The following is a 19,867-nucleotide window of genomic DNA, read 5'->3' on the forward strand; positions in this document are numbered from 1 at the left end:
GCAGTGTATAATGATGATCTTATTAGTTTATTGATGTGATAATGAAGTAAATTTATTGTTGCTCAAAATGACTTATACAAAAACTTAAAATTTTACAATTCTAAACTTTTCATTTTCAGCAACACTGAATTTTTATATTTTAATTTTGGAATATTTAGAATGCATACCAAACATATTTTTTAATTCGTGCATTTATTGTGTGTATAATTACTATAATTTATTAAAATTTCACACTTTATTTGTGTGTTTTTTCTCTTCGCTATTAAATTTATATTTTTAATTTTAATATTTTAAATTATAATTGTTGTATTTGATCTAATTGACAAGCAGTTTCTTCTTAAGATTTTTGATCGATTTCTATCAAATTAAAATGATTTACTATTGAAAGGATCTAATTAGAGTTGATAAGAAAAAAGAGAGAATTGAGAAATATCAAAATTTTGATGAAATTATATTAATAATTTTAATTTTAATCAATACAAATTAATATATATATTAAATGCAAAAACTTTATATAAACGCAAAAAATTAGAAAAAACTAAATTGGTTTGTTTTAAATAAAATGATTCTTAAAAAATGATCATTTAATTATTATTTTCTTTATTCACAAAATTTTGAAATTGATATTTTCAAAAAGAAAAAAATTGTCTTTTTTTTTAATTTTAATTAATTATAAATTTTGTTCATTGTTGTAGATTTATTGATAAGTTTTCCTTTTTTTTTTTCTTTTTTTATGTTCGATTTTATTATCATTCCAAAATGTAGAATTAATAAAATTTTATTGTGCATTCCAACAATTAATGGATTGCTTTTATTTTAATTGTTTTCTTTTTTTTTTTAAAAAAAAAAAAAATCTGTCATTTTGTGTTTATTTAAAAATTTTTCATTCTTTTTTTTTTTTTGAAAAAAGTTTTTGAAATGATAAATAAAAAGCGAAAGTCAATAATTAAAGCATAAATTTTCATTCCTTTCAAAAATATTTTCAGTAATTTATTTTTGTCTCTTTGTCAAAAAATTTTTTTAGCCATAAAAATTCTTCAAAACTAAGTCTTTTGTTTTTTTCTTTTTTCAGCCATATTTTTTTTTTTTTTTTGAAAAGATATTTTGTTGAATTTGAATACTTTTTTTAAACAATGTTTTTCGTATTTTTATTCTGCATGAATTGATAATATTTGCTAAAATGAATGCTATGCATTTTATTATTTTAAAATTATTATCCCAAATTAATTCTATTTTTATTGTTATTAAATATATGCAAACTGTTTAACAAATAAGAATGTTATTAATTATTTTATACTTTTTCATTACATTTCCTTTTTTTATACCGTTTAGAAATGACTATATGTAAATTAATTTGGTAGGCAATATTTAATCTTTTTTAAATAATAATTATTTTAAATTAAATTATTTCACAATCATTGTATTTTTTATTATTTTCAAATAAACTCATTGCAAAAATGAAAAACTGAAGATAAGAAAATGAAAAAAAAAATTTGTAAATTTATAATTTCTTGAAATTTTCAAAAAAGTGAAATTTTAAAATATATCTTTCTTTTCAATCAATCTTTCAAAAAAAAAAAAAAAAAAAACTAAAATTATTTTTTGAGCACAGCTTGCAAAAATTACTGTGAAAAGTTTTATGTTTTATGTATGATTGTATGATTACCTTTCGTTTTTTTTTTTTTGTAATTTATATTTATTGTTGAATAATAAAAGAAAAAGATTACTGCGTCAATTAATGACACAAATTTTTTTTTTTTAGTTTTAATAAAAATAGAAATAAGAAGTGGTGGACTTTTTAATAAAATTTTTTTTAATAATTTAATAAAAGTTTTTCATCAAAAGGTAAACAGAAAAAAGCTTCGTTTTTCATAAAATCGAATTTATCAAATTAATGGGATGAGTAAAACTAATACTTCATTAGAAAGATATAAGTGAGAAAAAGATAATTTGTAATATAATTAAAGTAATTAAACAGTTTATAATCTAATTAAAACAATTAATTCAACAACACATATCAATAATAATTGTATTTTTTTTTTTTGAAATTAATAACTCGTACTGTTTGTTATCGAAGAAAAATAAAATTCATAAAATTTTTTTTTAATAAAAAAAACTTAAATTATCTATTGTATTATTGTTTAAAAAAGATGCTTATTTAATAAATTGAAAAAAAAAAAAGGGAAAAATAAATCTGATAAATTATGCATAACTTTTTTTTTTTTTTTTTTTTTTGCATATTTGTATAATTTATAATTTTGAAATAATAAAATTATTGAAATTATAAAAGTGTTATGAATTGAATGCTTTTATCAGTGTGTTTTTTTTCGTTTTCCATCCTTTTTTTTTTTGTTATATTTGAATTTCATGTAAAATTTAGCAAATGCATCAATTTGAGAAGCCAAAACGACTTCAACAGATCATTTTACCACCTTATATCAATCGTGGACAGCAAAGAATTATTCGTGAAAAACAAAAAAATATTTCATCAGTACCATTTTTAGATGTGGAACTTTGTTATTGGTATAAAGTTGGATGTAAAGTTAATATTTTTTAATTTTTTTTTTTATCTCTTTTTGAAATAATTTTCTTTTGGTATTTTTTTCTGAATTCCAATTTGTAAATTTTTGCAAAAAAAAAAAAAAACAAGAAAAGTTTGTTAATTTTTAAATGATAAAGAAACTAATCTTATAAAAATTTTATTTTTCAATTAATTTTTTAATTAAAATATTTTCGAAATCTTTGATTAAATATAAATTTTTTTTTATAGTACTTTTATAATTTAAAAAGATCGTTTTTTTTTTTTTTTTTCCATAATTAATTTATTATACGCTAGGTATAGTAAATATTATTGATAAAATTGAGTTTGAAATTTAATTTTAGAAAAATCTTATCGATTTGACTTTTTAAATCAAAAATTAAGATTAAAACTTAATTAAATCATAAGTTTAAAAAAAGACGAAAAATTATTTAGCTTATTACGTTTGATATTTCAGCAACGTGGTATACATAGTCGACCTTACACGTACGCTGTGATCACGTTAGAATCATTGCTAATTTTAATTGTTTTCTTACTTCTTGCAATAATCCTTCAATCAATAAATGCTTCACCTGATGCACCAATTAATGCATTCATTACGCAGCGTAATTATTTTTTACGAATACAAAATTCGGTTTGTTAATATTTTCTTTTTTCTTTTTATTATATATAAATTGTATTTCCTTTTTTTTTTTTTAGTAATAATATTCAAATTATCTTTTCTTTTTCATTAAAAAATTTAAATATTTTATTATTTATTGGATGTAATTTTTGTTTTAATGATTAAAAGTAATTAAAATCATTAAGCAAAATATTTTTGTTTATTATTATTAAATTTAAAAAAATCAACTTTTATTAAATATTTCTTTTATTTTCAATAGTTAAAAATTGATCAAAGTAAGCTGATGTAATACGCTCATTTGGTACAACTAATTAGTGCTAATTATTACTAATTTAAAGTATTAAAAAAATTTCAAATATTCCCAAAAGTGATTTTATGTCGCAGTTATCTGTAAGACTTCTCATAGATCTTTAAAAATTTAATGCTTTTACTTTTTTTTTTTCTTCTTTTGTACACTCAATAGTTAACAAGATAGAATGCGGAATAAATAATTAAAATGGATGTATTTAAATTACTTTATATTAGCGTTTAAAACAGACACATAAATTTATGTGTAATATGAAGTAATCAAACTGATGAATGAATTTAAATTGATGAAATTTTAATATAGTTGGAAATAAATGTGAATAAATTAATGCGAACGATGTAATAATCAGATATATAATGATTTTTTTTTTTTTTTTGTATTGTATTCTAAAATGGATAATAATAATAACATTAATAATAAATGATAACAATAATAGTAGTAGCAATAATAATAACAAGCAATGCATAATAATAATAATGACAATAATAGTAATAACAACGGTAGGAAAATAATAGTATTAATGATAAATAACAACAAAAATGATAATAATATGAATGACAATATTAATATTGACAATGATAGCAATAGCAATAATAGTGACAACATTTATATTAACAATGACAATAATATGAATGACAATATTAATATTGATAATGATAGCAATAGCAATAATAGTGACAACATTTATATTAACAATGACAATAATATGAATGACAATATTAATATTGACAATGATAGCAATAGCAATAATAGTGACAACATTTATATTAACAATGATAATAATATGAATGACAATATTAATATTGACAATGATAGCAATAGCAATAATAGTGACAACATTTATATTAAAAATGATAATAATATGAATGACAATATTAATATTGACAATGGTAGCAATAGCAATAATAGTGACAACATTTATATTAAAAATGATAATAATATGAATGACAATATTAATATTGATAATGATAGCAATAGCAATAATAGTGACAACATTTATATTAACAATGATAATAATATTAATAAAATAAAAATAATTGATAAATTTTCAGATTGCAACAAAACGACTAGTACGATCGATTGATGAGTATTTTTACAAACAATATCGATATCTTATAAATGGAACCATTCCAATTTCACCATCTTTAATAATGATTGCTATGGCAGCGATTATGATTTTAACTGGACCAGAAGAAAAGTACTAGTATTTATCAAATTTTTTAAATTAAAAAAAATTTAACAATCAAACAATTATAAACGAATAATATTTCGATTTAAAATTTTATATTATTTCTTCAAAATTTTCATCAATCCTATGACAACATATATTTAACAGTTATTATTTCTTATCACATTCTTAAATGAAAAAAAAATTTTTTTCAATATATCATAAGTTAGAAGTACCAGTTTTTTTCCTATTTTTTAAAGGTATAAACGATATATTATGTGTTTTTTGCATTTAATAATACTTCTCATATCAATAATATTTATTTTTCCTTCTTTACTTCAAAGCCAATTTCAAGTTCGAATTGTAAGTTGTAATTGTATTATAATAAGTAATGATAATAATAATAATAATAGATTAATAAACAAAATAAAAATACATCAGAAGATCAACTACCAGTAAACTAATTTTCTCGTTAAAGTATTCCATTTGCATTTTTTATTTTCATTTTTTGCTCTTTCTCACTTTTTTTCTGGCTAGATGGTTTTGTTTTATTTTACTTCAGTTTACATCAAATAATTTTATAATGACTGATGATTTCTTAAATGCATGGATTGTAATAGCATCGTATGAAGCTGAAAAAATTGCACAAAATGGAATACAACTCATTTCATTACTTGAGGTACTAAAAAAAAAAAAAATTTTTTATTCATTTTATTATTTGAGATATAAGAAAAAATTTAGAAAAATTACGTTTTTTTCTTTTTTTGCAGGATTTTTTTCTATTCGTTTTCATAAATAATTTTCGGCAATAATTTTTATTAAATAAATTTCACAAAACAAGCAAGAAATTTTGCTTTAGATTTGCAAAATTATACAAATAAGAGGCAATTGTTTTAAATTTAATTTTCTGAGAATTTTTTTTTTTTTTTTTTTTTGCATTTTTCTTTTTTGAAATTCATACGTGGCTCTTGTATAATCTTCATTTAATTATTTATTAGTAATTGAAAATTAGTGGATGTAAAAATAATGTTAAAAATTGAAATATTTTTAAATAAGAAATAAGTCACTCTGAATAAAAATGAAATTAAAATTTCCAATCTATTCCTTTTTTTTAGCAGATTATTTATCTATAAAATACAACAAAAAATTTGGCAAAATGATTTTTAAAATTTTCAGAAAGATATTAAAAACTTTATCTCCATTTTTTTGATAAAAAAAAAATTAAAAAAGTTTTGGAATTTTGGGAAAAATATAATTGTTGCGTGGTAAATCGTAATGCATTATTTTGGCAACAATTCCCAAAACATTTAATCCTACCATATATTTATTCCTTAAATTTTACCGAACGAAGCATCCAGCATTATATAAATGAAAAATGGTATTTGATTTTTTGTTTTATATTCATTAATATGAATCAAATTAAGATTATTAAATTTAAAATAAAATGGAATGAATTAACTTGATATAAGATGAGTCATTTATAATTAGCGTTTGAAATTTCAAAATGAAATTAAGGATTTTGAAAGTTTCAAATAAGTCAAAAAAGAAACAGAAAAACACAAAGACAATAGGAGAAATTCTAATCAAATTAATTGACAACAATTTAAAATTAACAAATTGTTTATAGTAACACCTATATGCATATTCAGAAATATATTTCTACTAACCAATTGATTATCAGCAATAATTGCCATATCAATGTTTAAATAATTCTTTATAAGATGAAATTACAATATTTTTTACTATTACTTTAATATTTCGATTGAATTTCAATAATTTCAAATAATTTTATTTCAGGGATCATTGTAGAAATCGCTTGGCATCAATAGCATCAGATAGCATAATGCAATGTAACACATTGGTATGATAATGATTGTTTTATAAGTTTTTTTTTTTTTTTTTTTTTGTAATTATAGTTTATTTTTTATTCATCTCGTCCAATTCTGCTATTACTTGTTTATTTAATTGTTAATTAATATAGGTATTTATTCATTTAGTTACCTTTTTGTTTAAATTATGTTGGTTCACTTTTTTCTCTTCTTTTCTACTGATAATTTCAATTATATAATGTTACATAAATTTTTTCTCTATAAGAAATTCATTCATACAACCTCAGTTTTTGCTTAAATTGGAAACAATAAAATAAATGTGTTAATTTTAAATACAAAGCTTGTTATTAATTGACAAAATTTAAAAAAAAAATGAGTTGTATATTTTAGTTTTTTCTTTTCTTTTAATAAAGTTTTTATGAAGTAAAAATATAAGTATAAAGTAAAAATAAATTTAATAAAGTAAAAAAGTCTAAAATTTAATGAAGTAAATAAAATTACAGATGCCACGTATGAAAAATGATTTAAAATCAATACATCTATGTTACATAATAATAATTATTATTAGTATATTATTATGCATCCTTCTTGCAATTTCAAATCTCAGTAAATGGATTCTGGAAGGTATCAACGAAAAGCAATATATTGAGGAAATGAAAGTTGGAAAAGCAAATTTGGAAAAACGTACTAAAATTTTTGAACAAGCAAAAGATGAAAAATAAAAATTTCATAAAAAAAAGCAAGAAATTTTATATCTTTCGTTTGTTAGTCAAAAAAAAAAAAATGTTTTCTGTTTTTTTTTTTTTTCTATTCTAAAAGTGTATTATAATAAAAATTTAAAGAATTTTTTATGCTTAGTATATGCAAATTTTTTTTGCAAATAACATGAAAAACAATTCTTTTATGGTTAATTATGGAAAGTTGAAGTAAGAAGAAAGAGGAAAAAAGAATTTAGTTAAAGAATGTCTTCATTTTTTGTTTTTTTTGTTTTGAAATATTTTCACTTTTTAAAATGCAACATTACATTTAAATAAGAAAAACGAATACTGAAATCAATAGAAAGGAAGAAATGATATGATAAATAATTGCATATAGAATAGTAACAGTGTAAAAAATTAATTGAAAAATTTGTTGCCAATTAAAAATCATTATTGCGAATTATGAGCAAATAATTTTGTTTGGAAAGGATAATTTTTAAATACCATGACAATCTGCAAGCATTTCTCCTTAAATTGTTCTAAAGTAAAATTTCAACAACATTTAATAAGATTGAATAATTTGAAAAAAAATTGAATAGTTCGTTATTCGTTGCTGAAATTATGCAAGGGAAAAATGTCAGTGAAATGTTATGAAAGTATTTTTGAATTGTTATCACTGTCAAATGCTTTATTCAATCGTATTATTTAAATTTTCGATAGAAAAAAACGAAAAAAAAAAAATTATTCAATAATTTTGAAACCGATCAATAATTCCAGAAATGGTATCCTGAATAAAACTTGACAATAACTCTAATATTTCACGCAAACCAAATTGAAGCATATTCCTTAGCTCCCTATATCGAAATCGTTGTTTCGTTGGTATTCTCTTCTTGGGTATCTAAACATACATATTTTAAAAAAATTAAATGCATACTCAGCAGTGGTTAAAAAAAATGTATTCATAGGATTGAATTATGTGTAAATTATATGCCCTACTATCGGGAAAATTATTGAATACTTTAATCTAAAAATCTAAAGGAATTATTTTCGCAAGGAATAATATTTTCGAATAGATTATCTGAAAGAAATCATAAAAAGCAATGTTAACCATCCATATTATCTCAAAATTAATTTATATTATCATGTGACAGATAATACAATAAAACATTTTCCATTTACATAAACATTGGAAGATGTTCTTGGCAAATTACTACAGTTGTCTTTCAGTGATTCAATTCAATTCAATGCGATTTCATATTCGGTTCAATAAAATTATGAATAAACTAATAACTAAAATGTATTACATTATCACCCGAATCGAAGTCACCAAATGAAGGCCTTTCTCCCAGAACGAATGACGATAAAACCCCCTGGAAGAAACGATTTGTTAATTCATATTACTGTTAAAATTCATATTACATCAGAATCACTAGCATTTTTGATAGAGTTCAGATAACATGATCAGGTAATTCACGTAGTTACAAACCATTTTCTAAACTATAACGGTTATAATTTATAATTACGGTTCTATGAAATATCGTTAAATAGACCAACCTCTGTTGTAGGCTTATTGTCATCGCGCGAAAAACTTCCGTCCGGAATAGATGCAGGAGAGCTGCTCTAAAAAAATCATTTGAAATTGTTTTAACATTTATTTCACATCAGAATCACTAGTATATTTTTTACAGTTAAGAAAAGGTAACACTATCAGGTGATTCACGTAGGATATCGTTTTCTAAAATTCCTAGTAACGGTTCTATGAAATTTCAAATCTCGTTAAATCGATCAGTAAGGTGATTATTGGGATACATTACCTCTACCTCTATTATAGGCTTATTGTCATCGTGTGAAGAACTTCCGTCCGGAACAGATGCAGGAAAGCTGCTCTGAAAGAAATCATTTGGAACAATGTTAACATTCACATTACATCAGAATCACTAGTATTTTTGATAGGGTTCAGGTAACAAGATCAGGTGAATAATTCATAATTGCGGTCTATGAAATTTCGTTAAATCGATCAACCTCTGTAGTAGGCTTATTGTCGTCGTGTGAAGAAATTCCGTCCGGAACAGATGCAGGAAAACTGCTCTGAAAAAAATCATTTGGAGCACTGTTAACATTCATATTACATCAGAATCACTAGTATTTTTGATAGGGTTCAGGTAACATGATCAGGTGAATAATTCACAATTGCGGTCTATGAAATTTCGTTAAATCGATCAACCTCTATTGTAGGCTTGTTGTCATCGTGTGAAGAAATTCCGTCCGGAACAGATGCAGGAAAACTGCTCTGAAAAAAATCATTTCGAGCAGTGTTAACATTCACATTACATCAGAATCACTAGTATTTTTGATAGGGTTCAGGTAACATGATCAGGTGAATAATTCATAATTGCGGTCTATGAAATTTCGTCAAACTGATCAACCTCTGTAGTAGGCTTATTGTCGTCGTGTGAAGAACTTCCGTCCGGAACAGATGCAGGAAAACTGCTCTGAAAAAAATTATTTGAAATTGTGTTAACATTCATATTATATCAGAATCACTAGTATTTTTAGTTAGAAACAGGTGACATTATCAGGTGATTCACGTAGGATATCGTTTTCTAAAATTCCTAGTAACGGTTCTATGAAATTTCAAATCTCGTTAAATCGGTCAATAAAGTAATTGCTGCGGTACATTGCCTCTACCTCTGTTGTATGTTTATCGTTGTCGTGCGAAGAAATTCCGTCCGTAACAGATGCAGGAAAACTGCTCTGAAAAAAATTATTTGAAATTGTGTTAACATTCATATTATATCAGAATCACTAGTATTTTTGATAGGGTTCAGGTAACATGATCAGGTGAATAATTCATAATTGCGGTCTATGAAATTTCGTCAAACTGATCAACCTCTGTAGTAGGCTTATTGTCGTCGTGTGAAGAAATTCCGTCCGGAACAGATGCAGGAAAACTGCTCTGAAAAAAATCATTTCGAGCAGTGTTAACATTCACATTACATCAGAATCACTAGTATTTTTGATAGGGTTCAGGTAACATGATCAGGTGAATAATTCATAATTGCGGTCTATGAAATTTCGTCAAACTGATCAACCTCTGTAGTAGGCTTATTGTCATCGTGTGAAGAACTTCCGTCCGGAACAGATGCAGGAGAGCTGCTCTGAAAAAAAAATCATTTGAAATTGTTTTAACATTCATATTACATCAGAATCACTAGTATTTTTAGTTAGAAACAGGTAACACTATCAGGTGATTCACGTAGGATATCGTTTTCTAAAATTCCTAGTAACGGTTCTATGAAATTTCAAATCTCGTTAAATCGGTCAATAAAGTAATTGCTGCGGTACATTGCCTCTACCTCTGTTGTATGTTTATCGTTGTCGTGCGAAGAACTTCCGTCCGGAACAGATGCAGGAGAGCTGTTCTGAAAAAAATTATTTGAAATTGTGTTAACATTCATATTATATCAGAATTACTAGTATTTTCAATACAGTTCAGGTAACATGATTAGGTGATTCACGTAAAGTATCGTTTTTTAAATTATAGCGGTTATAATTCAACATTACGGTTCTGTTAAATTTCAAATCTCATTGAACCGATGAATAAAGTAGTCACTTAGGTATATTACCTTAACTGTAGACTTGTTATCATCGTGCGGAGAAGTTCCGTCCGGAATAGATGCAGGAGAACTACTCTGCAAGAAATCATTTGAAACAGTATTAATATTACATCTCGTTTATTGCATCAGAATTATCTGTATTAAGAAATTGATGGATAGGTGATATGATTAGAAGATGTCGTTTTTCAAATTTTAAAGATTATATAGCATTTCTAAGTGAAATTTCACATCTATTTAAATCTGTTATTAAAGCAATTATTGAAGTGTATTCGTCATTGGAATAAGAGTTAAATTTTGATGGTGAAAAGCTGAATTTGTTATTACACACACAATAAGTAAGCTTTTCCTTTTGTCGTAAAGTGGAGATAATAGCTAATCCGTAAAATCATATGACGCAATTCTCATCTGTATTATAGCAGAATATTTGTATAATAAATTTATAATTTGTGTTATATTTTTATAATAGTAATTTCTTTATTAGCGCAAGAAGTATGATTTCATTGGGTGAAATGTAATGTTTGTCTGATAGTTAAATTGTTTAAATATAAATGCAAGTTAAAACTTACCGAAATTTGATTATCTGCTAATAGTATCGTGAAGCAAAATTGAAGCAATGCAAAAGTCATCCACCAGTACATCGTTTGATATGTCATCTTAAAGCCGAAAGTGATTTCTTTTTTTCAGTCTTGTCTTATTTGCATAAATTAGATAAAAATAATTTCATCATAATTGCATTAGCAGTTAATGAATGTCTAAATGGAATAAAAGAATGATTTCATATTAATACTTATTTTTTGTCAAATAGGTAGAATGAATGAAAATAAAATGGTGCTTACATTATATTGTAGATAAGCGTGTTAAACCATCCAAAAATATATTAAAAGAAATTTTATTTATAAATGTATATATTTTATTTATAAATATATACGTATATATGATACAAGAATTAAAAAATTGTGTGCGGAAAAATTCAAAAAGATAAAATTCGATATGATAATTAAATTGGTTTTTTTATGATACTATATTTTATTGAGATTTTGATATATGGGAAAATTTTTCGCACGAAATTTGAAGATGATTTACAATGGCAGCATTTAATACATATATATTGCATTATTTTTTCATTAAATGATTTAATTTCAAATTTGAATTTTTATCAAAAATAATTCCTATGCAAGAAAGGAATGAAAGTAGAACATAGTAATTTGCCATTGTGTAATATATATTAATTAATCATATGTTATTATTGAAAAAATAATACTGCCGTGATCACGAAAAAGTGATTGCTCATGTGATATCATATCATTTAAATATCATTTAAATTTTGTCATTTTTTTTGTCATATCATTTAAATTTTGATATCTAGTGAATATTTGTTATGAAGTATTATATATGTATTATTACTTTTCTTTTTTATCATATCATTAACTTAGTGATGGTAATCGTTAAACAGTTCGTTTGCATCACATAATTCATTTTATCAGAATGATAATAGGAAGGATAATTATGCCATACTACAATTTTAATATTTAAAATAATTTTATTTAATGTTTAACTCAGGCATATCGAATAATATAGTGTGATAAAGTTCATTGATAAGATATGCTGATTTATTATGTTATTAGTTTTCAGCTTGCCTAAATATAAATATATATTTATTTATTTATTTATTCAATTGTCTATTTAAATTTTAATTTACTCCATGAATTACTCCATTTCGCATTTGTTCATTTGTGTTCTGTGATTATTGCAAAAAGAATTGTTCACTTGCTTCTTTACTGAAAAATTTTCATCATTTTGAATACTTATTTTGATATTTCAGCAACTACTTATTGACTCATTTCTACTCGCTTACTTTACTGTATAACTTATATTACCTGTATAACCGTAATAATTCAGTATCTCATTGTATAAGTTATGTTCACTTTCTTTTTTTGCTAAAAATTGCAATTACGGATTTTACAAACATTAGAGTACATTTTAATAATAGTATTTCAAAAAAAAAAAATTATCGTCTTTTTCTCTAAAAGCAATTTTTCTAGATGTAGAATTTTAGGTATAACATTTAGCTCTTTTTAGAATTGCAAAAATTCTTAGATTTAAAAATTTTTTAAAATAAAGAAAGTGAATGATAAATTTATGGATGATAATTTAGGAATAATGTCATGTAGTAATCTATATTATAGTAGCTATCATTATCACCAGTTTTTATTATGCAGTTTTTTGCAGTTTTCATTTTTCAATTTAACAAACGATTTCTGAAATGTGTCAATGATAAGTGACATTTTTGAAGATATGAAATGGGCAATAACATTTCATAAACAATTGCAGCACACTTAAAAATATGGCTAAGCAAATGATTGACAATAAAAATTTTCATGCAAAAGGCAATTTTATATCTTTTGCAATAATACCTGGCAAACAAAAACAGTTCTTTTATGGTCAATAATTGTTGACATTTGAAATAAAACAAAAAATTGAATTTCATTAAAGGGAAAGTCTTTTTTATTTAAAATATTGATGAAAATAATTTAAATAATTAATTCAGAGGTCGAAGGTCATTTCTTTGATTAACATGAGATGAAATTGATAAGAAAGGAAGAAGAGTTTGAGAACAGAGAATTTGATGCTCTTTAAAATTTATTTTATTAAATTTCAAAATTATTTCCAAATTATTCTTTCAACAATGATTTTTTGTTATAAAGAGATAAATTATGAAAAATAAAAAAAACTAATTTTCTGACATTTCTTCCATTAGCTAACAGTAACGATTTCTTCGATCAATGCAAAATAAAAATAATTGACATAAATCTATAATGAGTGCTATATATTTTTTATTTTTTGATTACTCACAATTACAAAAAATTTTTATTCTTCATTTCTTATTTTAGAATATATTGTTTTTAATTTTAATTTTAAAGTGATAATTTCAAATCCTCAAATTCTTGCATCAGATTTTGTAATTTTTTTGTCACAAAACAAAAATTTTATTAGAGAATTTTTTTTGTTTTGAATTTTATTAGAGAATTTTTTTTTCGTTTGTTTGTTTTTTGTTTTTTTTTTTTTTTTTTTTTTTTTTTTGTTTTAAAAAAAATACTTAAATCAGTAAAAAGGAAGAATTGATATGATAAATAATTGCATATTGAATAGTAACAGTGCGAAAAATTAATCAAAAAATTTATTGTCAATCAACAATTATTTTGTTAAATTTGAAAATAAATTTCGAATTATAAGTAAATAACTTTATTTAGGAAAATTATTTCCAGGATGTTTTTTTGAATAAAAATAATTTGCTATTATTTTAATGGACTTAGAAAGGATTTTTCAAATAAAAAATAATTTGCTATTATTTTAAAGTAAAATTTGAACAATATGAAGTGAAAATTATATAAAGGAAAATGTTAAATCATTAAATTGTTGTTACTCTCAAATGCTTTATTCAATTGTATCATTTAAAAAGTCGATAGAGAAAATTAAAAAAGTCGAATTAATCATTATTTTCGAAGGTTATCGATAATCCCAGAAACAGCACTTCCAACAACGCTTGCCAATAAACCAAATTTTCCTCGTGGACGAAATCGAAACCTAGATCGATTTCCAAGTCTAACTCGTTGTTTCGTTGGTAGTCTTTTTCTGGGTACCTAAAATAAACATACAAATTCTAATGAAAATAAATGTAAGTGGAAAATGATTTATTGTAGCTAGCTAAAGTATTCTTTGAAATTTGAAATAAATAAAAAGTGCTCTGTTGTGGTCAAAAAAGTATTCATAAGATTGAATTATATGATTTGTCATCTAAAAAGAATTCTCGTGTAATCTTAAATGTCATACTACAAAAAAATTATTAAATACCTTAATCTAAAAAACTAAAATAATTGTTTTTGCAAAGAATATTGAATAAATTATTTGAGAGAAATCATTTAAAGCAATATTAACCATTCATATTATGTCAAAATTAATTTATATTATTATGAGACACAAGAAAGCATTTTTCGTTTACTTAATCAATGCAAGATGTTCTTTTCCTAAATTATTATAGTTATATGTCAATGATTCAATGATACAATTCAATGCAATTTCATATCTGTTATGAATAAAATACAATCACTGAAATGTATTACTTTAGCTGCGGAACCGATTTTAGATGATGGTTTTTGTTCCAAAACAAATGACGGTGAATTCTTCTAAAAAAAAAAAAAAAAATCATTTGGAATAATGTTATTAAATATTCATATTAAATCAAAATTACTTGTATTACTTATAACGGTTGTCTTTTCAATTCCACAGTTCCATGAATTGAATCTGTCATTATGGATAGTCTAATCACTGAGATATATTACCTTAAATGTAAGTTGGTTATCATCGTGCAAAGAATTTCTGTCCCGAATAGATGCTGGAAAGTTGTTCTGAAAAAAAAAAATCACTTGAAATAATGTTAATCTTCGTATTACATTAGAACTGCTTGCACTCTCAACAATTTGACTGTTGTAAACTATTTATGATGATAGATTTATTCATGCTTGTTGCAAATGAGTTGGTGGTTGAATTAAGTTGCAAACGACACAATAGAATGACATTAGAGTTGCCTACCAGGTGTTACAATTAATATGTTATCTTTACAATTTACAAGATAGGGACTTTTCAAATGACTGTCACCAAATTTCTTGATCTAAGGTTAGAGTGAATAGTTGATGTGTTCAAGGTTAAGAGATTATTTCAGAGAGAATTCTTGTACTCTTTTTTGAAACATATCTATTGTTGGCAGTTAGTAGTGAATTCATTGCTGAGTGAACTTTTCTAAGAAGACAATTTTTCATTCTAAAAAACTTAACTTATTCAACAGTAATAGCTTCTGCTTATTGGAGAATGGTAATGTTGATTACGCTTACTGTAATAGATATTTTGGATAAGGTGAGAGGAAGGCTAACGGAACCATTCAACGAGTTACAGGTAATAGCAGTATGATTTAGATGAGTGGACAATGCACAGTTCTATAGGCACTAATTCTGGTATTTTTATACAGGTATTATTATTTCATTCTTTTTTTAATAGAGTATCCCAAATGTTTTAGATGCATTTTCTGTTAACAATCTTTTTGTCGATCTTGACGATTGAGAAAATGATACTTCCTGAATATGCAAATTGCTGGGTTAATTTAAGCTTAGATAAATCTACAAGATGACATGAGACTGACAGTAATCTAGTCATGGTGGTCGTTAGTACAGAACCTTTGTTTTCAAATTGATGTCCAGTCTGAAAATCTCTATAATTTTTGCGAAGCAGGTAGTTATACGTTACAAGGGCGCTTTTTTATGGGTAACATGGGCGGAAGAGTTGCTCTTGGACAAAATGGCGTAGAAGGGTTCCCGTCGGTACGATATCGAATGTAAATACCGTTCCCTTTATCGAAGTATACTGTAAGTCCTTGAAGCATTTTGAAGAATGATATGAAGGGCTGCTACGAGCATGCAATTGTTTCGCATCACCGATTATCCGGATATGATCATTTAGAAACTTGAAAGAGGTATCCTAATCATTCAAAGATTAGCCATAAACCCTCTCACACTGCTTACGATGTGAAATGGTTTGGTTAGGTCAACAAAGGTCATAGTTACAAATCTTTCGTTTTGTAGTGTCACATTATTTCCAGAACAGATGTCATGTTTGTGATGTTTTTATTAGTTACAAAAACCATATTAGCTCTTAGGTAGAAGTATTGTGGACAATAACGGTCATTAGTGTTGCAAAATCTTGCAGTTGTAGAAAGCATCGAGTAAACATAGTTTAATATTTTGCGTAAACAATTGGACTTCTCTCCTTTCCTGCTACACAGATTGTATCCCAGCGAATAATTCCACAATAATCTCGTGAAATTTAGCTTGAAATGCTTGGCTTCCACGCTTCCAGATTTTGGATGATATTCTATCAAGCCCAGAGACTTTGCTAGATTTTATCAGTTATAGTCCTGGGAGTTAAGTCCAGTTTAATTTTCGTTGGTTGTTGAATAATATTTTGTTCCTTTACCTGAACAGTGGACACTGAAGAGAAATTGAAATTGTTCAGACTATTAGTAGAGAAAGAAGGACTTTGTGTGAGAAGAGAATAGCCATTTGAGGTGATAAGAGAGTTGTGATAAATTGGTCTGTGCAAAACTTTGTAGAATCCTTTAGGATCGCTCGAGTCTGTTTCTAATTGAATCTTTTATGCTAGATTGATCCATCACTTTTTTTTTTTTTGAATGTGCCGAAGTTTTTGTTGGAACTTACTGCGTGCAAGATGAAAAACTGTTTCTCGTTCAAGACAGAATAGCTTAGTGTACATCCTTGATAAGCATTTATCTTCTTACATCGATCTTCCTGAATTTGTAGATGAGAATTCTAAGCATTCTAGGGAGCTATTTTTTGATGAAATGTCGAAATGTTGTTGGAGAGGTATCTGTAAATCTGGTTTAAATGATAGATCTGGAAGTTATCCCTTTTTGTAGTAATTTCAAAATCGCTGACTTCGAATTTCTTCCTTGGAATGTCATCAAAATCAGCTTAATGAGCTGGTATTTGTTCTAGAAAAGATCCAATATGTTGCTTATTGTGTACTTTTGAAATGATAATTTGATCGGAATGACCTCTCAGCAAGTCAATAGCAGCTTTGATCATGAAATCAATTTCTGAATAGGAACGTTTTCGAATTTATTTGATCGGAAAAGTATGTAGCTGGTACATATTTTTTGAGTCTACCTTCTTCCTGAATTTCGTAGTAAAGTATGATGTTAATTCATGATAGTTCGAAGGTAATTGTGGTAGATTGACATTTGACTATTCGAAGTATGAATCAGTCTGAGCATAGCTTTGGCTTTTGTTTTTTTGTCTTGGTTCGAACATAACAGAAAATTCCCATTTAACTTTGATCGGATAACCGGATAGAACATGAAGATGAGCTTTGTTAAGTCAGATCTCTGATAGATCTAGTAAAACGATCATTCAGGATGCTACTGAAACAAAAATTTCTGAGCCATTCTTGAATAACCAAACTCCTGAATGCATCCGGAATCTTTCGTGCACGGTTAAGCTATCTTCTCTTCTAGAACACTCTGTCGTAACATTTGTCTTTCATTTATTGCTGAAAATTTCTGTGGAACTGTATTTTTCTTTGAGCCTACACAAAATCTTTTTAAATGAAGGAAAGCGTGTCATCCTTTGCACCTAAAGTGCATCTATCAGGAAAATAGTCGCATCCTTTGCACCTGAAGTGCATCTATCAGTAAAGTAGTCTCATCCTTTGCACCTGAAGTGCATCTATCAGTAAAGTAGTCTCATCCTTTGCACCTGAAGTGCATCTATCAGTAAAGTAGTCTCATCCTTTGCACCTAAAGTGCATCTATCAGGAAAATAGTCGCATCCTTTGCACCTGAAGTGCATCTATCAGTAAAGTAGTCTCATCCTTTGCACCTGAAGTGCATCTATCAGGAAAGTAGTCTCATACTTTGCACTTGAAGTGCATCTATCACAAAAATGGTCTCATTCTTTGCACCTGAAGTATAACTATCAAAGAAAAGGTCTTGCACTTTACACCTGAAATTATTCTTTCATACGTAACAAATCTGGATGATGATAGCGAAATTTCCAGGTCGTAGATCTGTTTGGAACATTCTTCTCGTAGACGGATAACTTTTTAGTAGAGGTTTCTCAACCATCTGTTCAAATTAGAAATTGCAGTTGTCATTCCCAGGATAGTTTTTCTAAAGCTAATAACATAAGAGTAGTCTGACTTATGATCTTACCGGATACTATTACCAGCGTAGTGCGTAACGTAACTTCAAAAAGCTTTTCCGCTAGGTATGATTTCCTCATTCATTATGATTACATTTCAAAGATACAGTTTTACATAATTTTATTACCCATAGAGTAGGCATTAAATGTATATTACCTTGACTGGAAGATCGACTTTCTCATACGAAAGCAATCTTCCTGGATTGGATAAAGCGATAGCACTAGAATGTATTGCTTTGGCTACAAGACCGTCTTTTTCATACCGAAGTAATTTTTCTCGAGTGGATGAGGTGACACTCTGAAACATTCATATTAGGAGACATTGCTAACGTCCGTGTTATATTAAGATTACACGTAGTATTAAGAGATTAAAGAACAGGCAACATGATTAAGTGATTCATCCATGTAAAATATCTAAATTATAACGGTTATATTTCAAATTGTGGTTCTATGAAATTTCAAATCTCGTTGAAAATTCAAATATCATTAAAGTTGGTTTTTGGAATGAATTACTTTAACTGTAGACTTGTTATCATCGTGCGGAGAAGTTCCATCCGGAATAGATGCAGGAGAACTACTCTGCAAAAAATCATTTGAAACAGTATTAATATTACATCTCGTTTATTGCATCAGAATTATCTGTATTAAGAAATTGAAGGATAGGTGATATGATTAGAAGATATCGTTTTTCAAATTTTAAAGATTATAGCATTTCTAAGTGAAATTTCACATCTATTTAAATCTGTTATTAAAGCAATTATTGAAGTGTATTCGTCATTGAAATAAGAGTTAAATTTTGGATGATGAAAAGCTGAATTTGTTATTACACACACAATAAGTAAGCTTTTCCTTTTGTCGTAAAGTGGAGATAATAGCTAATCCGTAAAATCATATGACGCAATTCTCATCTGTATTATAGCAGAATATTTGTATAATAAATTTATAATTTGTGTTATATTTTTATAATAGTAATTTCTTTATTAACGCAAAAAGTATGATTTCATTGGGTGAAATGTAATGTTTGTCTGATAGTTAAATTTAAATTAAAATAAACCGAAATACGATCATCTGCTAGTAGTATCGTGAAGCAAAATTGAAGTATTACAAAAGTCATCCACCAATATAACATTTGATATGTCATTTTAAAGCTGAAAACAAAATTTTTTTATTTATAAAAAGTTACAACTGAAAAGAATAATTCCATTAGTAATTAATAAAAGTGTAAATACCATAAAAAAAAATAAATAATACTTAACTTTAAGTAGAATGAATGAAAATAAAATGGAACTTACATTATATAATAAATAACCTTTTCAAATCA

At 25.6% G+C, this 19,867-nt stretch overlaps 3 protein-coding genes across 4 annotated transcripts; 1 reads left to right on the forward strand and 2 right to left on the reverse strand.

Annotated features, from left to right (window-relative positions):
- Positions 1 to 2,383: 2,383 nt before the first annotated feature.
- Bm1311 (Uncharacterized protein) lies at positions 2,384 to 6,503 on the forward strand (the record flags this gene model as incomplete). The annotated part of the gene is made up of 4 exons (XM_043079308.1): positions 2,384 to 2,542; positions 2,997 to 3,173; positions 4,521 to 4,666; positions 6,434 to 6,503. 4 exons carry the CDS (start codon positions 2,384 to 2,386, stop codon positions 6,501 to 6,503), a joined length of 552 nt encoding a protein of 183 aa, XP_042935242.1.
- A 1,943-nt stretch (positions 6,504 to 8,446) lies between these two features.
- Bm9853 (Serine-rich protein-like) lies at positions 8,447 to 11,406 on the reverse strand (the record flags this gene model as incomplete). Of its 2 annotated transcripts, none has more annotated exons than XM_043079309.1 (12): positions 8,447 to 8,533; positions 8,718 to 8,783; positions 8,984 to 9,049; positions 9,186 to 9,251; positions 9,388 to 9,453; positions 9,590 to 9,655; positions 9,852 to 9,917; positions 10,054 to 10,119; positions 10,256 to 10,321; positions 10,520 to 10,585; positions 10,790 to 10,855; positions 11,347 to 11,406. In XM_043079309.1, the coding sequence occupies 12 exons, from the start codon at positions 11,404 to 11,406 to the stop codon at positions 8,447 to 8,449; spliced, it is 807 nt and encodes a 268-aa protein (XP_042935243.1). The 2 variants fall into 2 exon arrangements, with proteins under 2 accessions (XP_042935243.1, XP_042935244.1); XM_043079310.1 differs by having other exon boundaries at positions 8,978 to 9,049.
- Positions 11,407 to 14,274: 2,868 nt separating this feature from the next.
- Bm11495 (Uncharacterized protein) lies at positions 14,275 to 19,687 on the reverse strand (the record flags this gene model as incomplete). Its single annotated transcript, XM_043079311.1, has 6 exons — positions 14,275 to 14,421; positions 14,902 to 14,964; positions 15,121 to 15,186; positions 18,704 to 18,844; positions 19,060 to 19,125; positions 19,601 to 19,687. 6 exons carry the CDS (start codon positions 19,685 to 19,687, stop codon positions 14,275 to 14,277), a joined length of 570 nt encoding a protein of 189 aa, XP_042935245.1.
- Between the last annotated feature and the right edge of the window lie 180 nt (positions 19,688 to 19,867).

This window comes from Brugia malayi, assembly GCF_000002995.4.
Source record: "Brugia malayi strain FR3 genome assembly, contig: Bm_v4_Chr2_contig_001, whole genome shotgun sequence".
In the NCBI taxonomy this organism is placed as follows: domain Eukaryota; kingdom Metazoa; phylum Nematoda; class Chromadorea; order Rhabditida; family Onchocercidae; genus Brugia; species Brugia malayi.